The sequence below is a fragment of the Mirounga angustirostris genome, unplaced genomic scaffold, assembly GCF_029215605.1.
Source record: "Mirounga angustirostris isolate CCGP_5_RB_7025 unplaced genomic scaffold, mMirAng1.0.hap1 SCAF_10, whole genome shotgun sequence".
Lineage (NCBI taxonomy): Eukaryota > Metazoa > Chordata > Mammalia > Carnivora > Phocidae > Mirounga > Mirounga angustirostris.
In genome coordinates this window covers 107,830,667-107,855,662 of record NW_026991718.1, presented here as the reverse complement: position 1 = coordinate 107,855,662, position 24,996 = coordinate 107,830,667, and the positions used below count along the sequence as shown (strand labels likewise).

The 24,996-nt window shown below is 48.1% G+C and overlaps 1 protein-coding gene across 6 annotated transcripts in view; it reads right to left on the bottom strand.

Moving 5' to 3' along the window:
• The window catches only part of SLC23A2 (solute carrier family 23 member 2), a 146,330-nt gene that overhangs the window by 29,433 nt on the left and 91,901 nt on the right, over window positions 1–24,996 (bottom strand). For all 6 annotated transcript variants that reach the window (XM_064572853.1, XM_064572851.1, XM_064572855.1 and 3 more), the window contains 5 exons: window positions 22,661–22,777; window positions 20,492–20,649; window positions 4,989–5,077; window positions 3,886–3,956; window positions 2,758–2,939 (listed from right to left, as the gene is read on the bottom strand). In XM_064572853.1, coding sequence (XP_064428923.1) covers window positions 2,758–2,939; window positions 3,886–3,956; window positions 4,989–5,077; window positions 20,492–20,649; window positions 22,661–22,777 — 617 coding nt within the window. The remainder of the gene's footprint in view (window positions 1–2,757; window positions 2,940–3,885; window positions 3,957–4,988; window positions 5,078–20,491; window positions 20,650–22,660; window positions 22,778–24,996) is intronic.

Here is a 24,996-nt window from a genome sequence, read left to right as displayed (position 1 = left end):
AATGAAGAAATGGAAAGCAGAGGAAGGGTTTGGGAGGTCCAACATTCTAAAAGTTCCAGAAAGGGACAAGCAGGAACGGAGGGGAGGAAGGCATCCATGAAATAATTCAAGATCATTTACCACCCCACCCCCCAAACACCTGAGATTCCGGAGTGAAAAGGCCCCAAGTGCCCAGGCGCAAGATGTAAATAGAACGAGGGACAGTGAGGGAGGTTTCAGACACAGACAACAAAAAGACCTGTAAAGCTTCCGAAATTCTAGCTTGTGTCCAATTAGAGTTTCAAAAGGAAGAGAACGGAGCAGAGAGTGGCCAAGCACTTCACAGGGCAGGAAGGGAGCAGGAGAGAAGCTGAAGACCAGTTTGGAAGCAATGACCAAGGGTGAGGACTGTCGAGTGGTGGGATTGGCCAGGGAGGTGAGGCAGAAAGATGGTATGCACGTGGGGAAAGAGAGAAAGCAAAGGATCAGGGACAACTGCAGGGCTTCTGGCTTCATCAGCTGGGTGTGTGTCGTGGCCCTGGCTGAGAGCAAGATGGCAGGAGGGGGTACTGGTTTGGGGAGGGAGGGAGTCAAAAGCTTGACACTTTCTCCCTGTGAAGTTTGAGGTGTCCTGTGTCACAACACCTGGAGGGTGCAGGCTGGGGCTTAGAGTTTAAGTCTGGTGTCCAGAGGTCTGGGCTGCAGGCTTCTATGGAAGTCACCAGCATAACAGAGACTTGCTGGGGTCGTCCTAGACAGGGTCCCCCAGGGAAAAAGCATTTGGCAGGGAGGCGGTCCAGAACCATGTTCTGAGGAACCCCGACATTTAGCGATCAGGGTGAGGAGAAGTCTGTTTTGGTTTTTATGCTTTTCTGGAAACCACCCATTTTACTGATTTGCTGTTGTTTTTAAAGGTGGGGACAGGGAGCATAGCTAGAACTCTTCCTCCCTGGACCTAAGGCTTTATCCTCCATTTGTGCATTCACTCCCTTCTCTGCTCAGTTAGCCTTGCCAGAATTGTGTCCACATGTTATTTTCCAAAGAACCAATGTTGGGATTTTTCACTTCTATTTCTTCCCCATTTTTGTATCAGTATTAATTTTTGGTCCCCTGCCTCCGTTAGGTTCATTTTTGTCCTATTTTTCTAGTTTCTAGAGATAAGCTCTTCATGTACTTTGCCTTTAAGATTGTGCGGGTTTTTTAAAAAGATTTTTTAATTTATTTGCGAGAGTGAGAGAGTGGTGAAGGGAGAGCAGAGGGAGATGGATGAGCAGACTTAACCGAAGGAGCCACCCAGGTGCCCCAAGATGGTGCGTTTTTTTGAGAACAATTCTGACTACTCTATGGGACTGGTCGGTTCTCACCATCATCTTCTAAATTATCAGTAATTGTGAAGTTTCAATTTCCCCTCTGACTAGGAGTGATTTATAACAGTGCTTTCCAGCTTTTAAGCGGTCTGGGGTTTTGCTCACCCTCTCGCTGTTGGTTTTTAATTTTACTGTCTGATGGTAATTACATCTTCTCCTTCTTAGAACTTACTGCATTTCACTGAACATTCTTCCATGCCCTTCTCCACACCCATGCTGGTGTGGGCAATACTGACCAACCTTCAGTGAAATGAGAAAATTAAGAACAATCCTGGACATTTTCACATACCTTAATTTGTAAGGACAGATGGATTATAATTTCGCAAGGATGCGCTTTACTGATTCCAACACAGAGAGGCAGGATTAAGTGTTACAGGGTAAATTCTGGTCAGACTATTTGGGTTCTGAAAACCATCCCAGCCACTTACTAGCTGTGTGAGCCTAGGCAACGAACTTTGCATCTTGTTCCTCTGCTTCTTTTGCTGTTAAATGGGGATAACACTGGTACTTACCTTAACTTATGATGTATACGAGTGTTTGGTAAAGCACTACTAATGCAGAGGCTCAAGAAGTGCCACATGCTGTTTAATAATGACAGAAGACTTCATAAGACAAAAACAACTGGGAATTGCCTTCTATTATTTATTTTAGAAATTTCACTGGTTGGCAAAATTCCAGGTTTTGCACCATTTCCCTATGACAATATCAACTCTTACATGTGCTCTCCAGGCACACAAAACAAATGCGGGTTCTATTTGTGGTATACAGAGTTCTATGGCTCTAATAATCAATCTTATAATATTATCAAAGTCCCGGATGTCTTTACTGACAACACATCGAGGGGTAAATGACATCTTTAACTGACTTGCACTTCCACGCGGAAGGACCAGCCATGACTGGCAGGACTCCAGCAGGGGCCACGGCCTCCCCGCAGGTGTTGACAGGAGCCTGGGGAGTCAGGTCTCCTTCAGTGCCAACACACCCTCCTGCAGCGTCCTGTCTCCTGCCAACCTGGAAGGTTTCTTTGATTCTCATCTAAAGGATTGGCTTCTTGGTATCTCCACTCATGTGCAAGAGATTTGGCATGACCTCAGAAGTTAAAAACTAATGGCATCACCATCTCACACCCCCTTCCTAAAGCGTGAAACCTTACAACCCTCCCTCTACACATCACTGCCAAACAGGTCTTTGGAATACCTTGACTGCATGTCACTTCCCAACCTCTGGGTCTTAAACCCTTCAATAACTTTCTGGCAAGAAACAAGTCAAGTTTAAACTGTCAGATTATTCTTACTTAAAACAAAACAAAAAACCTATCTCCTAAGGTCTGTGTAAATGCTCAAAATACGCCACGAGGCTGCCGCTAGGTGTGGGAAGGGAAGGTGCATGCTAAGTGGTCTAGAGCACTCACAGCATGGCGATGCCCCAGTGCTTCCCCGCTCTCTCTCCTGCCGCCTGGAAGCCAGACAGCCCGATGAGGGCCACCGTGGGCGTAATGGTCAGGGGCCCGATGTATTTCAGCAGAGCCCCGGGCAGGCCGAGGAGGCCGATGACCACTTCTATCAGTGAGGACATGATGATGGCACCCTGGATCTGGAGCGAGAGAGGGCACAGACAGGAGAGTGAGCTTAGTAGATCGTAGACTCCAAATGTCACCTGCAACCACACCGGACAGTTCTGCCAAGCAACGAATTACTACCTAACAGGCATGACACAGCTGGAAAATTCCCAAGGCCTCAAAAGAAACCAGCGGGTGAGTGGGGTGTCTAGCCAACCTATGAACGACATGGTTGACATAGGAGCGTTAGAGAAATGGGCACCGACGGATGCACAGCCAACCTTCCTCTCCACAGGTAAGGGAGAGATTTATCATTCCCGCTCAAGACACAGGACATTCAAAGCCAGCCTCAGAGGAACACTCCATCACAGATTCTAGAGTGAGTCCCTGAGGGACATTTAGAAGGAAGTGCTATTGACACAAATTCTAAAGGAACGCTTCTACTGTGGCGAACGGCTGTATCTGCGCCCATTCTGAACTAATGGTGAAAGATCTTCCAGGTCTGGGAAGATCTGGATAAACGGTCAGCCATTCTTCACGGCTGAGGACTCCAGTGCCCTGTTCTGTTCAAGTGCACCAGAGCAGACAAGTAGCTTTAATTCTTCCCACACACATGGGCAAACGCAGGCAGGAATGAAGAGTTCTGCTGCCCATAGGCCAGACTCTGTCGCTCCTTACAAGGGAGCTGGTAACGGGCCAGTTATGCTGGAGGGTGTAAGTCTGGTCTATGCCCTGGGTGGGGGGGGGGGGGGGGAGATGAAGGGCAAGAAACAACACTGTCTGGTTGCACAAAGCATTTCTGCATGCTTTACTTACGGTGATGTCAATCTAAGTTTAGTTTCACAACACAAATAAACATGTCAGAAGTTGAAAAGGAAAAGGAGGGCTTAGCGCAAGTAAATACAATTTCTTGGGCACAGCCAACAGTGAAGCAGGGAAGAAACACAAAGAAGTCCCAAGCAGACAATGCTCATCTTTTACCTCACGTATCCGGGGGTACCAGATGTGCTCTGTGTGTAGCAGCTCTGTGGTTCCATTGGACACTGAAACATCTTGAAAACAAAAACAGAGAAATTTTTTTGGAGTGACACTGATGTTTCACAGGATATATTCATTTTACTCTTTGTAAGGAGAAATTTCTTCCCTATTTTAAGTATATTTGTATAAAATACCCATCCCTAAAATTCAAGTTACAACAGTATGGCTTACCATACTGAAAGGTGGAATCCCCAGTGCTAATGTAACCAAATTTATTCATCGACTGAGAGCTCCCAGTGTGTCAAAAGCTGACTGAACTGGGGATGCACATTGCTAGTGCCAGACTCACACAAAGACCAACCTTTGCAAGCAGCTAAGCTAACTGAAATGCCTGAGAGCAAGGTTGCTGATTGAGGTTTTTAAAACCTAGAGAAAACAGAGGGCCTTTTCCAGTTCCTAAATCAAATCAGTGGTCACAAACTAACTCCTAGGAGCAAGGAAGGAAACGAAGGTTGGAAAACTTTGCTCCTAGAACCGAAAAGTGTAACAGTATTTTGAGAGTACAACAGGTCTATCTGATTTTCTCAAACCCCCTATCTGATTTTTTCCTGACCTTATCGGGTTATTTAAGGATCTCTGTGATCACTAAATGGGCGGGGGTTGGGGGGGGGGGGGAGTAAAAGTCATTTGCAGAAAACCAAAGCAGCCAGATCCTTCAAAAGCAGAGATGGTTCAGAGAAGGGATGCTGATGCAGCAAAGAGAGTGATTACTGGTGGTTCATAAAGTCCACTGAAAGAAAGAGGCAGAAAAATAGCACAAATGTTGTTCTAGTCCATTCCCGTATTTATCAATTTCATTAGCATAGAGAAATGAGGTCCTTTCTGGTCCTTACTTGCTCTGGGGTTAGGGAGGAACGAGTGGGGAGAGAGAGAGAGACAGAAACACGATCCACAGACTGGAGTGTTCTAAGCAGTTTGTTGGTTTGTGTGTTCTGTGCCCGATTCCAGAAAGGATTTAAGGCTGCCGTGGGCAGCACATCCAGGCCTCCCTTCTATCACCTGCGCTAAGGGACCCCAATGACGTACGTGGAAATAACTGCAGTTACCTGTGGTGTTACATTTCCATTTATCTAAAGACAGGATGGCTCGAGCAGGGGCCAGAAATGCAAAAGCACTGGCCTGAAACAGGGGTAACCTAAAAGAAACGAGACCAAAACCATGATCACGGCATCAGGAACTACCGAGGTAGTTCACGATTTGACAGCTTAACAGTCTTTTCCATAGACACACAGCACATGAGTAATTGCAGGCACGCTCAGGAGAAAGAGCCCCGGTCCACACAGATCTCCTCCACATGCGGCGAGGGCCGCCGGCTTCTCTGTCCTCCCCTCCTGCTGCTCCCCACACACAGCCCTGCATGGGGCCCAGGGGAGCCCTGTGGTTGCCCTGTGGTCAGCGCCCAAACCCCAACACCAGGCCCTGCCATCACCACCTTTCCCCTCGGGGGTGGGGGATGTCGGGCGTTCAGGAGTCTCGCTTTCCTGCTGAGCTTGTGAGCTCCTTCTTAAACACCAGTGTGTCTTCCAATTTACCACCCTCCTCCTCCTCCATTTCACATCCTTATTGGTTATCAAAGAAAAAAAATATCTATCTCCCCCTGTCATTCCATTTTGTAAATCAAAAACTGTCCTAAATCCTAGAGGATAAGCGCCATAATCATGTTAGTGATCTAGAGTTATTGAGGAAAACAAAACTGTAAGTTACAAATCAACAGCATATATAATACACTGCTTAATCATAGAAAATACTCAGAGAGCGTTCTAAACCTTATTTTTAAAGAACCCAGAAAGCATGTGGACTCTGTTTAATCTCCTGCCTACAGTCCTCAAACGCCACCATTCAATTACATTTTAGATACTCTATGTTGACTTTTTGAACACCTGAGCTACTGAAATTGAAAAGATTTTTGAATGTGTACAGCACTTCAGCTACAGTTGTATGAAGGTAGCTTTACAGGCTAACTTAAGAACTTGATTGCTATTTTTAACATTTTCAGGGTGGAATATAAAAATGACTCCTTCTGTTGGCAAGGCAGGGAACTCCCAGATGTCCAGATCATTCTGAAATACTCCCCAGCAGCCTTGTATCAGTGTCCTGGCCAGCAGACGGGCACCCGGCACGTGCCTCTCTGCGCTCTGACAGCACGTCCTGCCCCGACTGGAACAGGAAATGGGCTGAGAGAAGGTGGCTCTGGCTGAAGGGTACGTAGCCACGTTACAAGCCCAGAGCCGGCACACACCTCTCTGCGCCAGACATGGGCCTCAAGATTCTCTTGTTCTCCTGCCTGTTTTAATCATGCAATGAAATCAACTGAGAGTAGGCAGGATGCTAGCTCTAGGGTATAGAGGTGGGCTGCACGGTACAGACCAGATGCGTTGCTGGCCGTCACTCACATGGGCACGCCCTCCACCAACCATCCATCTATAATTACCTGTTGGAGGGGCCCAGAGCACAGGACCATCAAAAGTGGGAGTGAAGGTCACCTGAAGCAGGAATGTATATTAAAGGAAAACACGGTTTGATTTGGTAACTTTTCAGAAATGCCCTAAAAGGGCAAAGGGAGGTCAACATCTAATCAAGAATGGATGCCATCTCAAATGGCCCAAATAACATCGGCTTTACTATCGTTTCAAATTTCCAGCAACACATCCCCGGGCCACTTAATGTGGACTGCATTTAGAGACCTGTCCTAGGAATAGTGAAATCGACACTGCACTGCACTGGTTGACTCGCTGGACAGGAAAGTGAAGACTGGCTCTGGGTTCCACTCCTGGGGACATGAACTATTCCTGACCTCGTCTGGACCTGACCATCACCTGGACACCTGTCAGGACAAACATTTTATGGCTTAAACATGACCAAAGGTCCTGAGAACACAGCTGCAAAGAAGCTCCCTTATTTCGAGCAACCAGGACCCTGCATTCTTTTGGAAAGTGGGGGGTAATAGAAAATCCCCACATGTGCTGCCCCAGGCTCCCAGGATGCTCACACGTTCACGGTTCAGCCCACATACAATGCCCGCCCCACGCAGCACCAGCGGAAGGACGGCGGCCGCTGGGAGTCAGCAGCAGAAGCGCCCCAGCAGTTAAGGGTGGTCTCCACACTGGCAGCGACAATCAGCGGCTTAACAAAAAGATTGTTAGGGAAAGCTGTGACAAGAGCATATTATTTCATCAAACAAGAACTTCCCTAAATACAAAGCCAATTTTCCGAGAAAAAGATGGAGGAGGATAAAGCACTAGATATTCTCAGCTGCTGAAGGGGCTTTCTGAAGCCCTTCCCCAGCAGACAGCGATCGTCTGTCTGCACAGGGCTCATCTCTGCACTTCGGTCACACACCCATCACCACCTCGGGTCCCTGGGCTCCCCACGCAGGCAGGACTGCCTGCTCTTTTACTTTGTCCTGACGGCTGGAAGAAACGAATCAAACTGCCTTTCTTTACACCACGGCTGGCAAACTGGCCCGTGAACCCAATCTGGCAAACAACTCGTCTTTGTGAGGAAGGTTTTACTGGGACATAGCCACTCCCATTTATTTGCCCGCTGTCTGCAGCGGCTTTGGGGCTACAATGGTGGAGTCTAGTAGTCATGACAGAGACCACAGAGCCCAAAATGTTTACTGCTTGTCCCTTTACAGAAAAACTTTGCCGCCCCAGGGTATAGGGAAATTATCTGAAACATGGGAAGAGGTGGTGGGTTTTTTGCAAATAAGTTTTTAAGGTTCATAGTGTCACCAGATGTTAGGAGGAAGAGATCTGAGCAGACAGGCACCTTTATGGTGACACATTCCCATGTCGGGCTCTAGCCTCAGGATGGAGAAAAATCTAACCTAAGCCCAGAGTTTCTTTAAAACTCTGCTGGAGGCATCCCATTTCCTCCTCCAAACCCAGGAGACCAGAGCCCTGGGTCCCAGGCTCCTCCTCACCAGCCCCTTCACAGACCTGCACTCCAGCTTCTTGCCTCTGAGCCTTTGCTCTTCTCAGGCATCAACTCACTTTCAACATTCAATTTTTGTTCTTCATTTAAGGCACAGAGAAAATACCACCTCCTCCAGAAAACACTCCAGGATCTCCTTCTTCAGATTCAAAACGTGTTTCCCTACAACTCAGGACTTTCTGGCCATGATTTCTGCAAGTCACCCTACAAGTTGCCAGGAAGGTGCTTTAGGATCCCGGGGGTGCTGCATCTCACCCAGGCCTGGTTCATCAGAGTCTCGGATAAGGCCTCCAATCTGCATTTCGAACAATCATTTCTGGGTGAAGCTGAGGCACCAGGCTCCACAAAGACAGACTACCCCCGTGCCAGTGAAAGGATTTACCCTTTTACGACGACGGAAAAAACGACCCCCAGGCTGCCGTGGAGTTTCTGCCATGTGAAGGACACAGCTAGTCAGGGCCACACATGAAGCCGGGGACGTCTGTAGGAGCAGTCCCCGACCTAAACTAAAGGGCCAGAAGCACTTCACCGCACATGGGAGGGGCTACGAAGAAGAGTCCAGGCAGAGAGAAGAGCAGGCACAAACCAGAGCCACACAGTAGCCCCAGGAATCCTCCAAGAACAGCAGGGACCTGACTGTGGGTGGGGGCCAATAAAGTGAAGGTCAGGGCGGCCCAAGGGCAAACGCCCCACCCTGGGTCAGGAGGCAAGGGCAATCCTGCTCAGAAAGGACCGCTTTGGGGGAACTGGGGAAGGTGACCTTAACCCCAAAACATCCTCTGCAGGCACTCCGACAGGCTGTGGCCTGACTCCGTGGTTGGTGAGTCTCTGCTGCTCATGCTGCCGTGTCGGCTCCAGTGACCGGCCAGCCCAGGGCAGGTCTGCGCGCGCACCTCGGCCTCTACGGGCTCCCTTGGTAGCACCTGAGCCATCTGTGCCCAGTTCCCGGCATGTGGACCTGCCCCTCGCCCCACGGGGCCAGAACTGCCCTGCCGGACGCTGGGCCGTTCACCCATCACCACTGTGTCCCCGGCACCAACTTCCACTTAGCAATTAATGAATGAATTAAAGGCACTATTTACAAATGCTATTCTTCAAGAAGAATTTTATTAGACTAGAAATAAGAAGTCTTTCTGCCATGTTGATTTTAACTGCAAATCAGGGAAAGGACTTTTTTTGGGGGGTCGGGGGTAAAGATTAAAAGCACTGGGTAGAGAGGACACAGAGTCAAATGTGCATGAATTTTCCAGACAAAACCAGACAACTCCCCCAGGTCCCGGGGGCTAGCAATCCTCCCTGGTATCATTGGGAGAAATGTCTTTAAAAAGTTTAAAAGGGTGGGTGGGCTCCTACAAGCAGCACCTGAAGGTAGGAAATGTTATCTCCCCAGAACTGAATCATTTAATGAAAATGAGTAAAACAAACAGTTCGTCAACACAGAAAGTGCACTGCGTGCCTGGCTTCCTCGATCTACCAAGAAAACAATTCAGTTCATGCAAAACTTTTCGCTGTCAAATAAATATATACTTGAGTCTAAATGGCAGCACAATTTTAAAATAATCTCTTAAGAAACATAGAACAGATTTCATTTCAAGGAGCTATAGTTTTAAAATTGAATCTGCCATCAGGAATGTGTATCCTAATTCCCTTAAGGAAAAGCAAAACACAGTTTGTCAAAGGAAACTCTTAATTGGTAACATTTTCCGATTGTTTCCCATATGTATGTTCTATCAGCTGAACTATCTAGAAAGTAGCCTGAATCTCCTAAGAATAAACACACCCTCCTACATCATCACTCTCCCATATCATACCCAAGGATGACATTAATTTAACGTTATCTACTATTCAGGCCATATTTAAATTTATTTAATTATTTATAAAAGTGCTCATATCTACTCCTGCTCCCCCAAATCCAATCAAGAGTTCCTATATTGCATTTGGTTGTCTTGTGTCATGTTTAGACCCAGGCTAAACACTTCTGGCAACAACACTGCTCAGGTGTCATGCACTTCTTAGAGCATCCCATCAGGAAGGAGGCCTGCCCGGTTGTCCCAAGAGGTGGGAAAGCTCGGTTAGGGCAGTGACTGCTGGAACTCTCCATATAAAAAGGACCTTTTTCCTTTTGTAATTAATAAATTATCTATAGGGTGATTCTTAGACTACGTGAATATTATAGTCCCACTAGCTTATTAACATTTCTTACATAGTAGGTTTAAAAACTATATTTTTCCATTTGATCATTCTATCCACATTTAATTAGTGGCCTTTTGTAAAGAAGAGCTTGCCCTTTTGTTCAACTTTATCTCCCTCTTTTTCTTTTTTGAACATCACTGTAGATGCATGAATTCCTTTTTTATTTAGTTTTGTAATTCACTTCTATGACTATTCTTCTTAATAAACTGTCCAAAACTTGCCCAAAGCAGCCTGTTCAAGCAAGTTCTCCTTCTTTATGACATGACTCCCCCCCCCCCCCCCTTTATTCTTTGAGCAGGTCTTTGCTTTCCGGCACAAAATGCTCCAGGGTCAACATGCACTTTTCTCAGTCCTAGCCCTGGAGTCAACTACTACTCCAGGAAGTCCAGTTCATTTTAATGGAGAATTGGATTTAGAAACCAAGATGGAACACCAGGTGGGCTCAGTTACTGATGTGGCATTTAGTTAGTGAACAGAGCTAGGATTCATTTTTGAATCGTGGGGTCACAATGACACCTGTAGTTCAGCCCAGTACCCCTGGATTACCTTTCTTTCCATACTTGTATCTCTCCTTTTTCTATACTGAGTGCCCTGATTTTCATCATCATCAACATACTATTCATTTGCTTTATCCTATAACCAAAATCACTACTAACAAGACTACTAAAATTATTAAGACTATTAAGATTTGGGGGCACCTGGGTGGCTCATTTGGTTAAGCGTCTGCCTTCAGCTCAGATCATGATCTCAGGGTCCTGGAATTGAACCCCGAGTCAGGCTCCCTGTTTAGCGGGGAGCCTGCTTCTCCACCTGCTTGTGTGCGCTCTGTCAAATAAATAAATAAACTCTTAAAAAAAAAAAAGACTATTAAGATTTCTACTTTGTCCTTAAAATACATCCCATTCAGGGCATATAAAGTACTGTGTTCTGAAGTCTGTGAATGAATTCTTTTCTTTGTGGTTAGCAATTTGACATATAGTTAGGCTCACATGTTTCTGTAATTCAATTTTAGGATTTGCTTTTCTTCATCCATTTAGATTTGTTTTGAGTATGCTGAACATTTGTACAGTTTAAAAATCAAACCATATAGGGGCGTGTGGGTGGCTCAGTTGGTTAAGCATCTGCCTTCGGCTCAGGTCATGATCCCAGGTCAAGTCCCACATCAGGCTCCCTGCTTGGTGGGGAGCCTGCTTCTCCCTCTGCCTGCTGCTTGTGCTCTCTCTTTCTGACAAATAAATAAATAAAATCTTAAAAAAAAAAAATCAAACTATATAGAGAGATATACCAGGAAAGTCTCACTCCCATCCCATCCCCTCCGCCCCATTCCTAGCTACTCCCTATAGTTAACCACTTTCCTTAATTCCTAACTTACCCTTATTCCTTCATGCATGCACTCACACTTTTTTACAACTTTTTTCTACATATCCTGGAACTTACTCTATACCAGATCACAGAGATCTTCCCCATTCTTTCTCAGGGCTGCATGGGACTATACTGTGCAATGTACAAACAGCTGCCAGTCTCCTACAGACAAGCATTTGAGTTGTTAAATATTTTGCCATTACAAATGATATAGCAATAAGTAACTTTTGGGCCTTGTTTTGCACTTGTGGGAGTCTATCTTCAGAGTAAATTTCTACAAGTGGGATTGCTGGATCAAATGGTAAATGCATACGTACTCTAGATATTGTAAAATTCTGCTTTATAAGAGTTGAACTATTTTCACTCCTGACAGCAATGTATAAGAATGCCTGTTCTCCTATAGTCTTGCCATCAGAGTGGCTCATCAAAATTTTTATTTTTTGTGAATCTGACAAAGGTGAGAAGTGGTATCTCAGGGTAGTTTTAGTTTATATTCTGTTATTATTATAAACTGACTTATTCTTACATACAGAGAAGGACTTTTCTGTGATCTGTTCATGTCTTCTGCCTACATAATTTTTGGTATCTCTTAAAAAATACTTTGACCTTTAAAAGTTCTTTCTAGGGCGCCTGGGTGGCTCAGTTGGTTAAGCGACTGCCTTCGGCTCAGGTCATGATCCTGGAGTCCCGGGATCGAGTCCCGCATCGGGCTCCCTGCTCGGCGGGGAGTCTGCTTCTCCCTCTGACCCTCCTCCCTCTCATGCTCTCTGTCTCTCATTCTCTCTGTCTCAAATAAATAAATAAAATCTTTAAAAAAATAAAAAAAAATAATAAAAAAATAAAAGTTCTTTCTATATTAGAGATGTTGGACTTTATCTGTGATATATTACAAATATTTTCTCCAGTCTGCCATTTTTATGGTATATTTTTACAAAGTAAAGTTTAAAAATTTTTATATTTAATGTCATCAAATTTATTATCCTTTTGTTTCTGGGGCTTGAGTCCTAATATAAAAGTCTTTCCCTACTTCTAGGTTATAAAGGAATTTACCCTTGTTTCATTCTAATACTTATGTAACTATATATATATATGATTCTATGCATTTGAATCTCTAATCCATTGAGTTGATTAAAAAAAATTCCTCACTAAAGGCAAGTGTGACCTTTTATCTTCAAAGTTTACGCTATTCTTGTTTCACAGGCAAATGCCAAAATCAGATGAACTACTCCAGTCAGCACTTCCAATTACAGAGTCCTGGAGCTCCTTGGTGGGAAGCAGCCAACTAGCATCCCTCCCAAGCCACAGCTCACAGCCCGAGGCTTTGTCCAGACAGAGCGCAGGAATTTAGGAGGGCTAGTTGGATACAATTTTGATACCTTCTCTTTGCGAAGCATGATAGTATCAACTACTTCCAGTCAAGAGTCTGTTAGCCTAAAACACTTCAGTGGAGAACTGAACTTGTTAACCCCACATGTACTAAGAGGATTCTGCCTGCCTCCTAGATTCTGGGAGCATCGGAAATCCTCACAGAGAAACAGCATGTCAACTGAAGGGGAAATCACCTGGAAAAGCCAGTGTTGAAGGAGCTAAACTAGGGCAGCCTCAGCGGAGAGGTGGCAGGTGCCCAGGGCGCAGGGGGAGTGGATGAAGTGCCCTAACCATTTTCTGATGGCCTGAGACAGATTCAGGGGCCCATCCTGGCCAGCGGATGCTGGTCGTGTGGCCGAGGAGTGCACTCAACCAACTGCTATATGCATCAAGGACATGCTGCTCAGCCAGACAGCCTAGCCCTTGCCCACTGCACCCCACCCCCACCTCCCACTTTACCTGTACCCGCCTGCCTCCTTCCCCTTCCAAAAGGCCCACTAAAATAATGAAAGCAAACAGGCAGGTGTGGACAGGTTCCAGGCATTATCTCATTTGAAGCTAACAATTTCACCATTATTAATTACCATTTTACAGATGAGGGAAGGGGGCTTTGAGAGACGAGGCAGCTTGTCCAAAGTCACAAGACTGGAAAACAGCGGAACAGGAGTGAGGCCTGCTCTGAGGCCAAAGCTCCCCAATACAGCTGGCTAGGGGACCGAGGCAAAGCTCCCTCCAAGGTCATTACCTTCAAGTTCTCATTGGCTCCCAGTTCTGTAACCTGCTACCCAAAATTTGAATTAAATGGATAGTCATTTTTTTTTATTTAGGGGAAAACCCTGCAACCTGCTACTACATGCCTGCTTCACGTGACAGAATATGACTGTCACCCGCACAGTCATTTTGGCAAACATGTTCACCCTGAATCAACCATGCCTCTGGCCCCATCCCCCAGTTTACAATACAGAAGGGGGATTGTGTAAAAAATCAAATACCACCTCAAAGACACAATCCAACAAATTCAGACCACTGGATGCTCAACAGACAACTGGCCTGGGTGCTTTAGGAAGACAACCCTATGGAGGAAAAATGGGAGGACAGCTTATTATAAGAGACCAGAGAGACACAATAAACAAATGTGCCACATGACCTGAACTGCATCTGGGATCAGGGAGATATGGAAGATATTTTAGGGACAACCTGAGAAATTAAATAGCCTGCATTTTAGATGGTACAGTGGAACGACAGTGCTCTTGGGTGTGGTAAATGGTCACACAGGGGACCCTCAGTCCTAGGAGAGTGTTTATGGATGAGCTGGCATGCTATCTACAGCTTTACTTTCAAGTGGTTCAAAAAACTGCACGTACACCACAAATACATATATGGAAACAATGCGGGAGACATCCCAATCCCCTGCCATCCCCAATCTAATCACTGCTTCGCTCCACCCCTGTAAGTTTTATGAACAGTTAAGAGTTCCAAGCCCCAGACCTGAGAGCTGGAGGTATCCTGCGGCCACCCCTGCACTCAGTGAGCACATATCATATACAGGCCCCAAGAACTCAGGGAGGTGAGAGACAGGGCAGCGCCCTCTTCAGGACAGACAATCTGGTTAAAGAACAGGCTGCTGCACCAGTTAGTAGGATGCTCTTGACCCAGTCCCTACCATTTCTCAGCAAAGAAAGGCTCTGCATGCCTGCAGCAGGCCTGTGAAGGACTGGAGGGGCTCCTCTGGGAAGGGGCCAGTCCACCTGCAGTCTTCTTTTGTGGGAAAGCTCAGAGTGAGGCCTCCCAGTCTTCTGCCCCAGGCGCCTCTTGAGGTAACCCCGAAACACAGCACCTGCCACACCTCGGGGTAGGTCGGTGTGGCACGTGAGGGGCAGGGTTCAAGGGTCCTCCTTCACCCCCAGCTCTGCAGTGACACCCGGGGTGAGGGGTGAGGACTCTGGGAAGCTCAGCGCCGTACCGAGACTTGGCCTCTGTTTTAGGAGGCGGCAGCAGCCAAGGTGATGCATCAGCTGAGCGCGGCCAGCTGGCTAACATGGGGGGGGGGGTGCGGATCTGAACAAACTTGCCCTGATCTCTCGGGATTTCAAAGCTCTGCATTAATTCTTGGAACAAGCCTGAGGAGTTCCCGGGATTGACATCACAAACTAACCAAAATGAGAACTGTTGAAACCCCACCTGAGGGAACTCAACAATGAAGGCCTTGTCGAAAGCGAAGTGCAAGGGGTCAAGGTCAAAGGGCAGGAGGAAGAAGGAAAAGGCAGGGTGGGGAGGAGGGAGGCAGCGGAATGCCGCCCCCAGCAGGCAGAGGCTCTGGGAAGCACTCAAGCCACAGGAGTCACCTGGCGTCAGGTGCTGAGACCCACGACCGGCACTTCCAAACAGTCATGGTCCCCGGAGGCAAGGAAAGCACTCCCTGCACGGGGAGGTGTACAGGGAAGCTCGGAGGAGGGTCTGCAGCACACATGCAGTGGCCTCAGCCAGCCCCGCCTGGGGCGACACGCCCCCAAAGGAGCCTTCCCTGTGTGGCACCCTAAAGCTGGCACTGGAGCTCATGCAAAGGCGCGCATCTGCTTCACCTCCACTGGTTCCCAACCAATTTTGGTTATTTTAATAGCATGAAACCGGTTTCCAGGAACAGCGCACCACTCTTCACCAGGGTGCCTGTGTGAAATGAGGAGGAGGGACAACCTGGTCACAGCCCGGTCAGGGACGTTGACACTTTCCTCCGTCTTCTGCTTTAGACCTGTGGTCCTCCCGGCTTTCTCAAAGTGAAGGGCCCATGCAGCCACTGCATCCAGTGCAATGGAGCACTGGGTACTCAGCACATGGGGGGAAATAGGCAAAGACATGTACAGAACTCAAGACACCACACGGTCTGACAATAGGTCCTAGAAATCATGAAAGCTGAACATGAAACTCTTCCTTCTGCTCTAAGCCTAAGGAAATGGGCACTAAACTGCAAACACACACACGCAGAGGCCATCTACAATCCTTACAGCTGGGACACTGGGAATACACCCCGCTCCCGACTCCATCAGCCGCCACCCCCCCCCCCCCCGCCTGCACTGTCCCACTCTGGCCATCCCTGCTGCCCCAACTGCTTTATCTATTTCTTTGATCCTGTCATGATCAGGAAGTAAATATACAAGTCTGTTAAGATGATCATTCACAGCCTTTAATGAGGGTCCACATTAGCATCCAGCAGAACTAAAAGATCTTTCATAGGACTCATACTCCACAACGTCTCAGACGGACTTTAGGAAGCTTGTAATAATCTATTTGCACAATAATGGCAAAATGTCATCTACAGGTCACCTTTGGAAGAGCCGCCTCTCATTTTCACAAAAGGAAACAGAGCTGGGGAGGTCATCTGCCCAAGATCAGAGAGCTGAGTACATCCATCTAACTTTCTGTGCTCGCTGCACTCCCCCATGTGTGAAGGGAAAAGAAACCATTATTTGCCACATGCTCTCAGCTAATGCTTTACACTGAGTACTGTAGGTTCTGACTGCCCACGGGATTACAGTTCATCATTAAAATATCTAACAACTTGATTTTTCAAAAATATATCAATTACCTTTATTAGTTGCAATCCTAAGTTAGTTTTCCTTAAAACAGTAATATTTCACTTTTACTGTTTATTCATCCATTAAAGCAACATCACTGCACTGCCAAATTAACCATACACATTAAATACCTGACATGTGCATCCCAACTCTTATCTGAGCCAGCACCGGCAAAGCGGCCAGCTCCGGCAGCATCGCCTTGGGGAGCCTCTGGAACAGACCCTGGGATGCTCACCCTCCACCCCATCCTGAGTAGGAGCCAGGTGTCCGAGTACCATGGACGGCTCCTCATGCTGAGATCTGACCACCCGCCTTGCTCTGCTGGAAATATTGGAGGAGGGGGTGTGCAGGGGAGGCAGTCTTGGGATTTCTGGCCACTCTTGGGATTTCTGCTCTTCTCTCACTCAACCTACAAGAAATGGGCCAAGGGCACAGGAGGTGGTTCCACTGGAGAGGGGAGACCTGGCCCTTGGGGCCCAGTGGAAGAAGGGGAAGAGCAGGAATGAGAGAAGTCAGAGCTCTAGTGGAAAGGGTGAAGGGTGGGGAGATGCAGAGGACACGGGGAGATGGGACACTCGAATATAGAGGTGCAGCAAACACACCCCAGAGTGACCAGCCAAGCAGGGAGGGGGAAACGCCCCTTACCCACCTCACCATCTCAGTTCACCTGTGCTCAGCAGACCCTCAAATATACAAAGGACAATCATTTACTGAAAAGAATGCATCTATAACAGCTTGAGGCTTTGCAGAGTTGGAATCCACAGCACTAAAAGCAAGGATCCCAGGCAAGAAAAAAGTGCTGTCAGCACAGAGAAGGAGAGCAAGAGTTAACCCAGTACAAGGAGGGCCAGGAACCCGAGGGGGTGACATCGTGGGGTGGGCTGCTCCCCCAACTCTCCCCAGGCCCAAAGGCAGCTGCTCAAATTCATTCAGTCATATTCTTTAATCAAGACACACAGGCACACCCATGTTTTCCTTTCCATTTTAGGATCAAAAGCAAGGACGGACCTCCAGAATGCAGGCTACAGCTGAATTCATCATTCAATGCTCCCCCCTACACAAACACACACTCACTCTGTCTCTGTCTCTCCCGGCTGCCCCCTGGCTAGCTACCTCATCCCACACAGGGACCCTAATATTCTCCTTCCTATTTCCCCTCCAGAATCCTTGCATGGATCCCCACTGCCTTTCTCTTGGATATCCCCGATGCCCTGAATCTGGCCCATCACCCCCTCCACACTGCACCCAAGTAATGTCTTTCGAGACGCAACCCCGTAGGCAAGTGCCCTGCCAATGGAGCCCCAGCAAGTTCCCTTGCCCCGCTGATAACGCCCATGCATCAGAGACTGGCCCACAGCCCGGCCTCTGGTCAAGGTCGGGGGGCCCTCACCCCCCAGGCTGACTTCCTGCCTTTGCCCCTGCCCTTCCCAGGATGGAAAATGCTCCTTTGACCCTGCTGGACCAGGAGCCCATTGAGTCTTCAAGACCCATCTCACATGCTGTCACCTCCCCCGGGACTCTCCCTTCAAATCCGCGGGACATCACCGCAAATCCCCGAAGGTGCAGGTGGCCGCCCCGTATGCTTCACAGCACACGCTCACCTCAACAACCTCCATTACTGGGTCCAGTCACCCAGTGCCTCATACACGAACTGTTCGTTGCGGATCTGTGGAACAGGTCCGTACTTTTCTTTTCTTAGGTTAAGAGTATGGACACCACCGCACACTGTGACAACCATAGAAAACCCATATCCCAAGACAAAAACCACACCAAAGCCCCTCAACAGCACATATTCACTAATGTGGTTGGCAGACGTGACACCCACCTCCCAATTTACAGCTAGGCACACGGCCACACTGCAGTGAGGATGAGACCCACGGTTTCTCACACCACCCAGGGACATGGGTAGGGCTTTCCTGACACCTCCCCCCCCGCCCCCCCGGTGAAACAGAGCAAAGAAAGCTACACTCACCAAGCCCCTTGGGCACAGCATGCAGACACGCCCTCGTATTGCATGTTTGCACGTGCATACACACTGCAGCTCTGCATGTTGGGTTCCCAAGAGATCCCAGCAGGTGTTTCAAAAGTCCTCTCCTGTTCTTTCTCAGCTCAACTGCTGGGAGTGGGGATGAGGATGCACAGACCCAAGCTGTTCTGTTTAGGTCTCTTGTGCCCCGAGAATGGGCAAGACAGTCCTAAATGGGTGCCCTCCCGTAACTGAGAGTTCTCACCCAAAGGCCCCCACCCTCCCCTCTACGCCACCAGCAAGCAACTGTGCCTGCCGCTGCCAGGCTCAACTGTCAGTCAGGACCAAGGCATAGCTGCACACTGAATATTTTACCACAATAAAGACATATGCATTCCCTCTGCTTTTCAGATCAACCAGCAATTCTCAATCGTAAGCACTGCCCAGTATACAGACGGTTTGTGCTACGAGTTCCCCAGTGAGTCAGCTGTTTAGAAAAAGAACAATTTCCCCCCCACTCTTCAGAGAACCAGTGGCCTGTGTACAAGGTAAGGCTCCGAGTCAGTCAACAAAAGCTTTTTAATACACTCTGGACTTGAAATGCAGAACCTTGAATGCTTTATCAAAAGACTGAAAGATGTTCCCAGCCAAATTTATCTACCTGGCTCTAAGAAAATATCTCAAGCGCTCCTTGGAACTCCCAGAACACATCCCCTCCCTGTTGCAGGTCAGTGACACCCTGCCCCTCCCCTCACAGATCCTCTACGGAGATGGTCCCTCTGGGGTAAGGGAGGTGCTCAGAATGGTGGCTGCAGGCAGTCCTGCAGGGGCTGGGGTTGGACAACTCCAAGAGCTGGGCAGCCCCCGCAGCCTTCCATTCATTGGCAGACCCGCCAGGGAGCTGCCCCGTCCCTTCCCAGGACGTTGCCTGCGCGGCAAAGCAGAACACTTTAACTCTGCTCACGGCTCTTCCCGTATTTCTCCTGTCCCCAAGTAAGGGCAGCCCTCTTGAGGGCCTGAGGATTCTGACTCTTCAGAATATAGTCCAAGATTCTCAAGCTGCCTCCTGTAGCTTTTCCCTCTTGTCCCCCCAGCAAGGAAGGCAGAGCCCTCCTCAGGCTGTCTCTAATGGGGCAGGGGACAGAACTCCCAAGTGTACTCTGCTGCCCTTCTGCTGGGGACAGAGGGTCCTGCCTCAGCAGGCTCCCCGCCGTGAGCGGAGCCAGGGGCAAAGCAGGAGGCTGTACTGTGATGAGGGTGGAAGAGGAGAGAGGAGAGGAATGAGCGGCCTGCAGGAGGAGGCAGGCAAGGACGGTTCTCTTCCTTCCTGTGCCAGCTCCACACCCATTTAAGCTGGGGGCTGGGGATGCAAGGTGAACCAGCCAGAGCCCTGGCACCAATGAGGGGAGCACAATCCAGTGGGAAAAGACACGAAAACAAAAAAGGACAAAGTGGACTAGGAGCCACATCAGAAGACTGTACACAGATGCATGTGTGGGGATTCAGAGGAGGCAACGAAGGAAGCCTTGGGGAGACAGGGATGCTTCCCAGAGGGGGAGGGACAAGCCGGGAGGATGAGCAGGGTTTACTGGTTGCTGGGGAGCACAAGCACAGGAGGGTGAAACAGCAGGCTCAGGGAGGACCTCAGCCCAGGGCAAGTGCAGGGCTCAGAGGCGGGCCCGGGAGGCAGCGGGACAGACAGCAAGGGACAAGCCTCAGGGTGGGCACAGTCAGATTTTACACATGGAGTGGGGCTGCAGCCTGGCAGCACGGAGGAAGATGCAAGGTAAGCAAGACAGCTGGGGGGACACAAAGTAGAGAGCAGACCAGCCCTGAAGGCAGGGAAACCCAGTGGGCACGAGCGGAGCGGTCAGGTCTGAACTAAAGGAAGGGGGGTGGAAGGGGATCCTGGAGAGAATAAGACCTGCCCGCCGGGGATCCGGAAGGAGCGGAGAGTGAGTCTGAGTCTCCAGCCTGCACAGGGCAGAGCCCTCCACCAAGAAAAGAAACACAGGGGTGGGGGTGGGCCACGGCCACTAGGACGCCCCACCTCCTGCCAGCTCCAGCCAGTCCTTCCAAGCAGCCCTGGGGGAGTGGCCTTGCTCCATGCCTCAGGGGGCTTCAGCATCCCGATTCAGCACCCCAATCTCACCTGCATCCAAACGTTGTCTGCAGCAAGGTTGTGATTCCCACGCAGAAGAAAATGGTCCCGATGAGCTGGCTGGTGGCCCACTGGTCATACCCCACACACATGGCATCGGCCAGCAGAAAGGGCACGGCGATGGTGCCACTGAAACAGGTCAGGTAGTGCTGTGGACGACAGCAGGTGGTCGGGGAGACAGCAAAGCTTCCTCGTGTTTCTGTCTGATCCTATCTGAACTGAGCCCCCTGTTGTTTTTAAAAAACGGCCCATGGGAAGAATCTCTGGTGTTCTGGGTACACTTGCCTACCCTGTGCCAAATCCTCTTTCTTCTTCAGCGTTTCTCCTTTCTATCTTACGGTTCACCTGAGTCCAGGACTGCACAGGTGAGGTTTTATTTATGTAACTGGGAATATCTTCTTTGTTCAAATGCTTTTTTAGCATCAATTGCTAAAATCTGAGATCTTTTTTCTCTAATCTGTTGACATGAATTGTGCTGCATGGGACCATTCTTGAAACCCTCGTTAGTCATGCTAGATTTGTCTTCTGGGATGTGATTTGCCAATATTTTATGTGGCATTCTACATCTATAGTCTTAAGATAATCAGTCTGCCTTTTTTATTTTTATTTTTTTTAATTCTCTCCAGCCTGTGGATTAAAGTTACACAAACTTCAATGCACAGGGTGTCTCCCATCTTTTTCTAGGGTCTAGCATTGTTTGACTATCATTAGGGAAGGGTTAAGGGTCTGTGGGAGCTGTGGGAACCCTCCAGAAAGTGCCCGTCCCCCACTCCTCCTTTGGGGCCCAGCCCCCACTCTTTCAGCCCCTGGCAGGACATTCCTGGCACTCACTGTTCACATCTCTTCCTCCCAGGTCTGTTTGTTCAGGTCCCACTTCTATTCTGCACTCCCTACTTTCCTTCCCAAGTTTCCCGTCTCTGCTCAATGTTTGCCAAAATAGGTTGCCTACAGCCCGACGCTCCACTCTACAACACTATTAGGTGTTCTAGGCGGGGAACACAATGTTCTTGCCCAGGACTTGCAGAGCTGCTCACAAGCTTAAGAGCACTGAGGATCGTCAAGAAAGGCATGACACACGCAGGGTTTCCCGATCCTATTTGACCAGGGAATACTTCTTCTAGAGACATCTGTAATATAAACATTTCCAAAAGTGAGTTTCCTGAACCTGATTCAGGATACTCAGTCCAAGTTAAAGACCACTTAGCTCCTTTGGCTGTGACTCTTCCTTTACTAGACACCTTTCAGTCCAGGTGACCAAGTACTTTGATGCCTGTGTGGGAGGTGGGGGCAGGGGTGCGGAGAGTGCTGGGAACCGGACCAAAGCATCAGGTGTCTGCAGGGACAGCCCCACCTCTAAGTGACTACACCTGTCTGGGCAATGGGACCAATTTTCTCAGCATCTGAAATACCTCAGGTTGAACAGCTCATTCCAACTTCAGAAAGGAAGAAAGGAAAGTCAAACCTCAGAAGAGAGTCTGGGCTAAAACAACCAAGGCAGATACAGGCCAGGGGGACAGGGGGACAGGGGCCTTCTCCAAAGTCCCCCCTCTAATCCCTAAGAGGGGAAAGGGTACTGAGAGAGGGGAGAAAAATACCGAAGATGCAGGAGCTCTGCGTCAGCCTGAGTCACCTCCTGCCTGGGCCCCCCTTGTCTGGTGGCTTGCCCACTGTGCTCCCACGGCAATCCGCGGCAGACGAAGCCTCTATGACAGCACCGTGTCCCTTCCCATACAGAGAACACTGGAACCTCCCATGTACGTCCCGGCCAACAGGGCACTTCTCGGTGTCTCCCATGTTTCATGGCAGAACTGACCATGACTGGACTGCATGACTAGGAATGAAGATCAAAACTTCTCTTCCCTCCCTTCCTGCATTCTCCCCTCTTTCTGTATCTCTACGGTCCTTCCTCCTTCCTGCTACGTCACTCATCTTGCTCATTCCTTGAGCATTTTCCTTCCTTTGGGCCCAGGGTCAACCTCTTCCTCCTGTTCTTTTTTTCCTTTCACTACTATGAAATGGATGCTAATGAGTCCCAGTCACCATTCTTAAAAGAGTAATTTAAAGTTGTCCATAAATAAAAATCAAAATTCAATTTTTAAAGAATCCAGACAGACAAGTCGAACGTCTGCTGGTGGTTACATCCTATGGGAACCATCTTACCTGTAACCCCAGAAATATGCACAGGTACCAGGGAGGGACGTCTTCTATGGTATAAATCATGTCCGATCTCTGGGGGTCTAGACTGCCAGTGCTATCCAAAGTTTCGGCAAGAGAGCTCTGTGAGTGACAGGGAGAAAAGGAATTGTTTAATAAAAGCGAGGACCAATAATAAACTCCACTCGATATACGCCACGGTTACAGAAAAACAACTTTATAAAGTGGTGGCCAGTCTCTTGTAAAAATAAGCCTTGGCTGCCTTTGATGCAATGCTCAACACACACAGTGAGACAATCTGTCCTCAGAGTTTGGGGGCTCAGTATCCCTTATCATTGACTCATCCCCAAGAGCACCCAGCTTGCTCAGTTTCTCTCCATGCCTGGGGAACCCCTATGTAGAGAGTGATGCTCCCAGGTTGAGCCCACAAAGTGATACCTTGGCATGAGTAGTCCTTGAGTGGTGCCCCAAAGGAAAAAACGTTATAAAATGCTAACCACTTTCAAACAGAGAGCACTAATCTGACCCTTCTACTCTAACCCATCTCTGCAAGGAGAAAGATCTTTGTACTTTAAAAAAAAAAAAGTCCTACACCTTCCTATCAAAACACTTCTGCTTAGACACATGGTGAGTGAAAAGAGCAAAATTCAAAAGGACAGATATGAGGATTCCAATTTTGTTTAAAAACAGACTAAAGATATATTTATAGTTTAGGGGACCAGTGGGGTTTTTTTTCCTCCCTTCTCTTCCCTCCCCCCACCATTACTACAGACTTTTAAAAATATTAAGTGTTGCATGCTTTTTGAGCCAAAATCTTCACAAAGACTGGACACTTTAGGTTATAGTTTAGATATTTTCAGTCAATGTCTGCATTACTTCTCAGCTAAACAGAATACTCAAGGTAACCTCAAGTTCTCCCACATACCCTCAAAACTGCTCTGGGTTCTAAAACTCTATGAACAATTTCTTAGAATCCAAGATGGGCATTTTTTTTTTTTAAGTCTTTCGTAACTTAAAAAAGTGCCTAACAGGGGCACCCGGGTGGCTCAGTTGGTTAAGCAACTGCCTTCGGCTCAGGTCATGATCCTGGAGTCCCGGGATCGAGTCCCGCATCGGGCTCCCTGCTCGGCAGGGAGTCTGCTCCTCCCTCTGACCCTCCCCCCTCTCATGTGCTTGCTCTCTCTCATTCTCTCTCTCTCAAATAAATAAATAAAATCTTTAAAAAAAATTAAAAAAAGTGCCTAACAGGAAACAAAAGTCAAAGATGTTCCACAAAAAAGGGTGATGACCTTCTGACTATATCTAGCCCGACTTGTGCCCTCTTGTCCATGGATATGGTCCGCAGAAAGACACTGACTCCCTGTTTGTCAATCAATTTCCCGTGCAGAGGCAGACGGGGATTTGGGGGGCCAAATACCCTTGAACAAAAGAAATGGTACAATTAAGCCTCACCTTTCAAAGCCTAAAGGTAAATAAATGTCTGATGTAAGTTGACATTTGAGCTAATCCAAACAAGAACTGAGGGTGACCTTTCAGAGAATTTTGTCTTCCATTCTAAACAACAGATACTGGCAGATTTGCATTCAGAGTTAAAATGGATTGCATATGCCTTTTAAAAATCTGTTGGCAGGGGTGGTAGAGAAAGCACATGTGTGTGAAAAGTATGGTATGTGCTAATGTGCAGGAAAGGATTAACTCAGCAGGCCTGGGTTGTCCAAGCCCCCACACATTTCAAAAAATGGCTTGGTCCTTGCCTGGCAATTGGTAGACAACCTGGATTGGTAGACAATCCTTGGAATAGCCTGCTTTTTTTTTTTTTTTAATTTTTTTTTTAATTTTTTTTTTTTTTTTAATTTGTTTATTTGAGAGAAATAGGAAGGGGGAGAGAAAGCAAGCAAGCAAGCAGGGAAGAAGAGCGCAGGGGGGAGGGAGAGCATGGAGTGGAGCCCGACTCGGGGCTCGATCACAGGACCCTGAGATCATGACCTGAACGGAAACCAAGAGTCAGATGTTCAGCTGACTGAGCCACCCAGGTGCCCCACGGAATATCCTACTCTTAAGAATGTGTCTAGGTGGGGCGCCTGGATGGCTCAGTCGTTAGGCATCTGCCTTCGGCTCAGGTCATGATCCCAGGGTCCTGGGATCGAGTCCTGCATCGGGCTCCCTGCTCAGCGGGAGGCCTGCTTCTCCCACTCCCCCTGCTTGTGTTCCCTCTCTCGCTGTCTCTGTCAAATAAATAAATAAAATCTTTAAAAAAAAGAAAAAGAAGTGTGTCTAGGGGCGCCTGGGTGGCTCAGTCAGTTGAGCATCTGACTCTTGGTTTCAGTTCAGGTCACGATCTC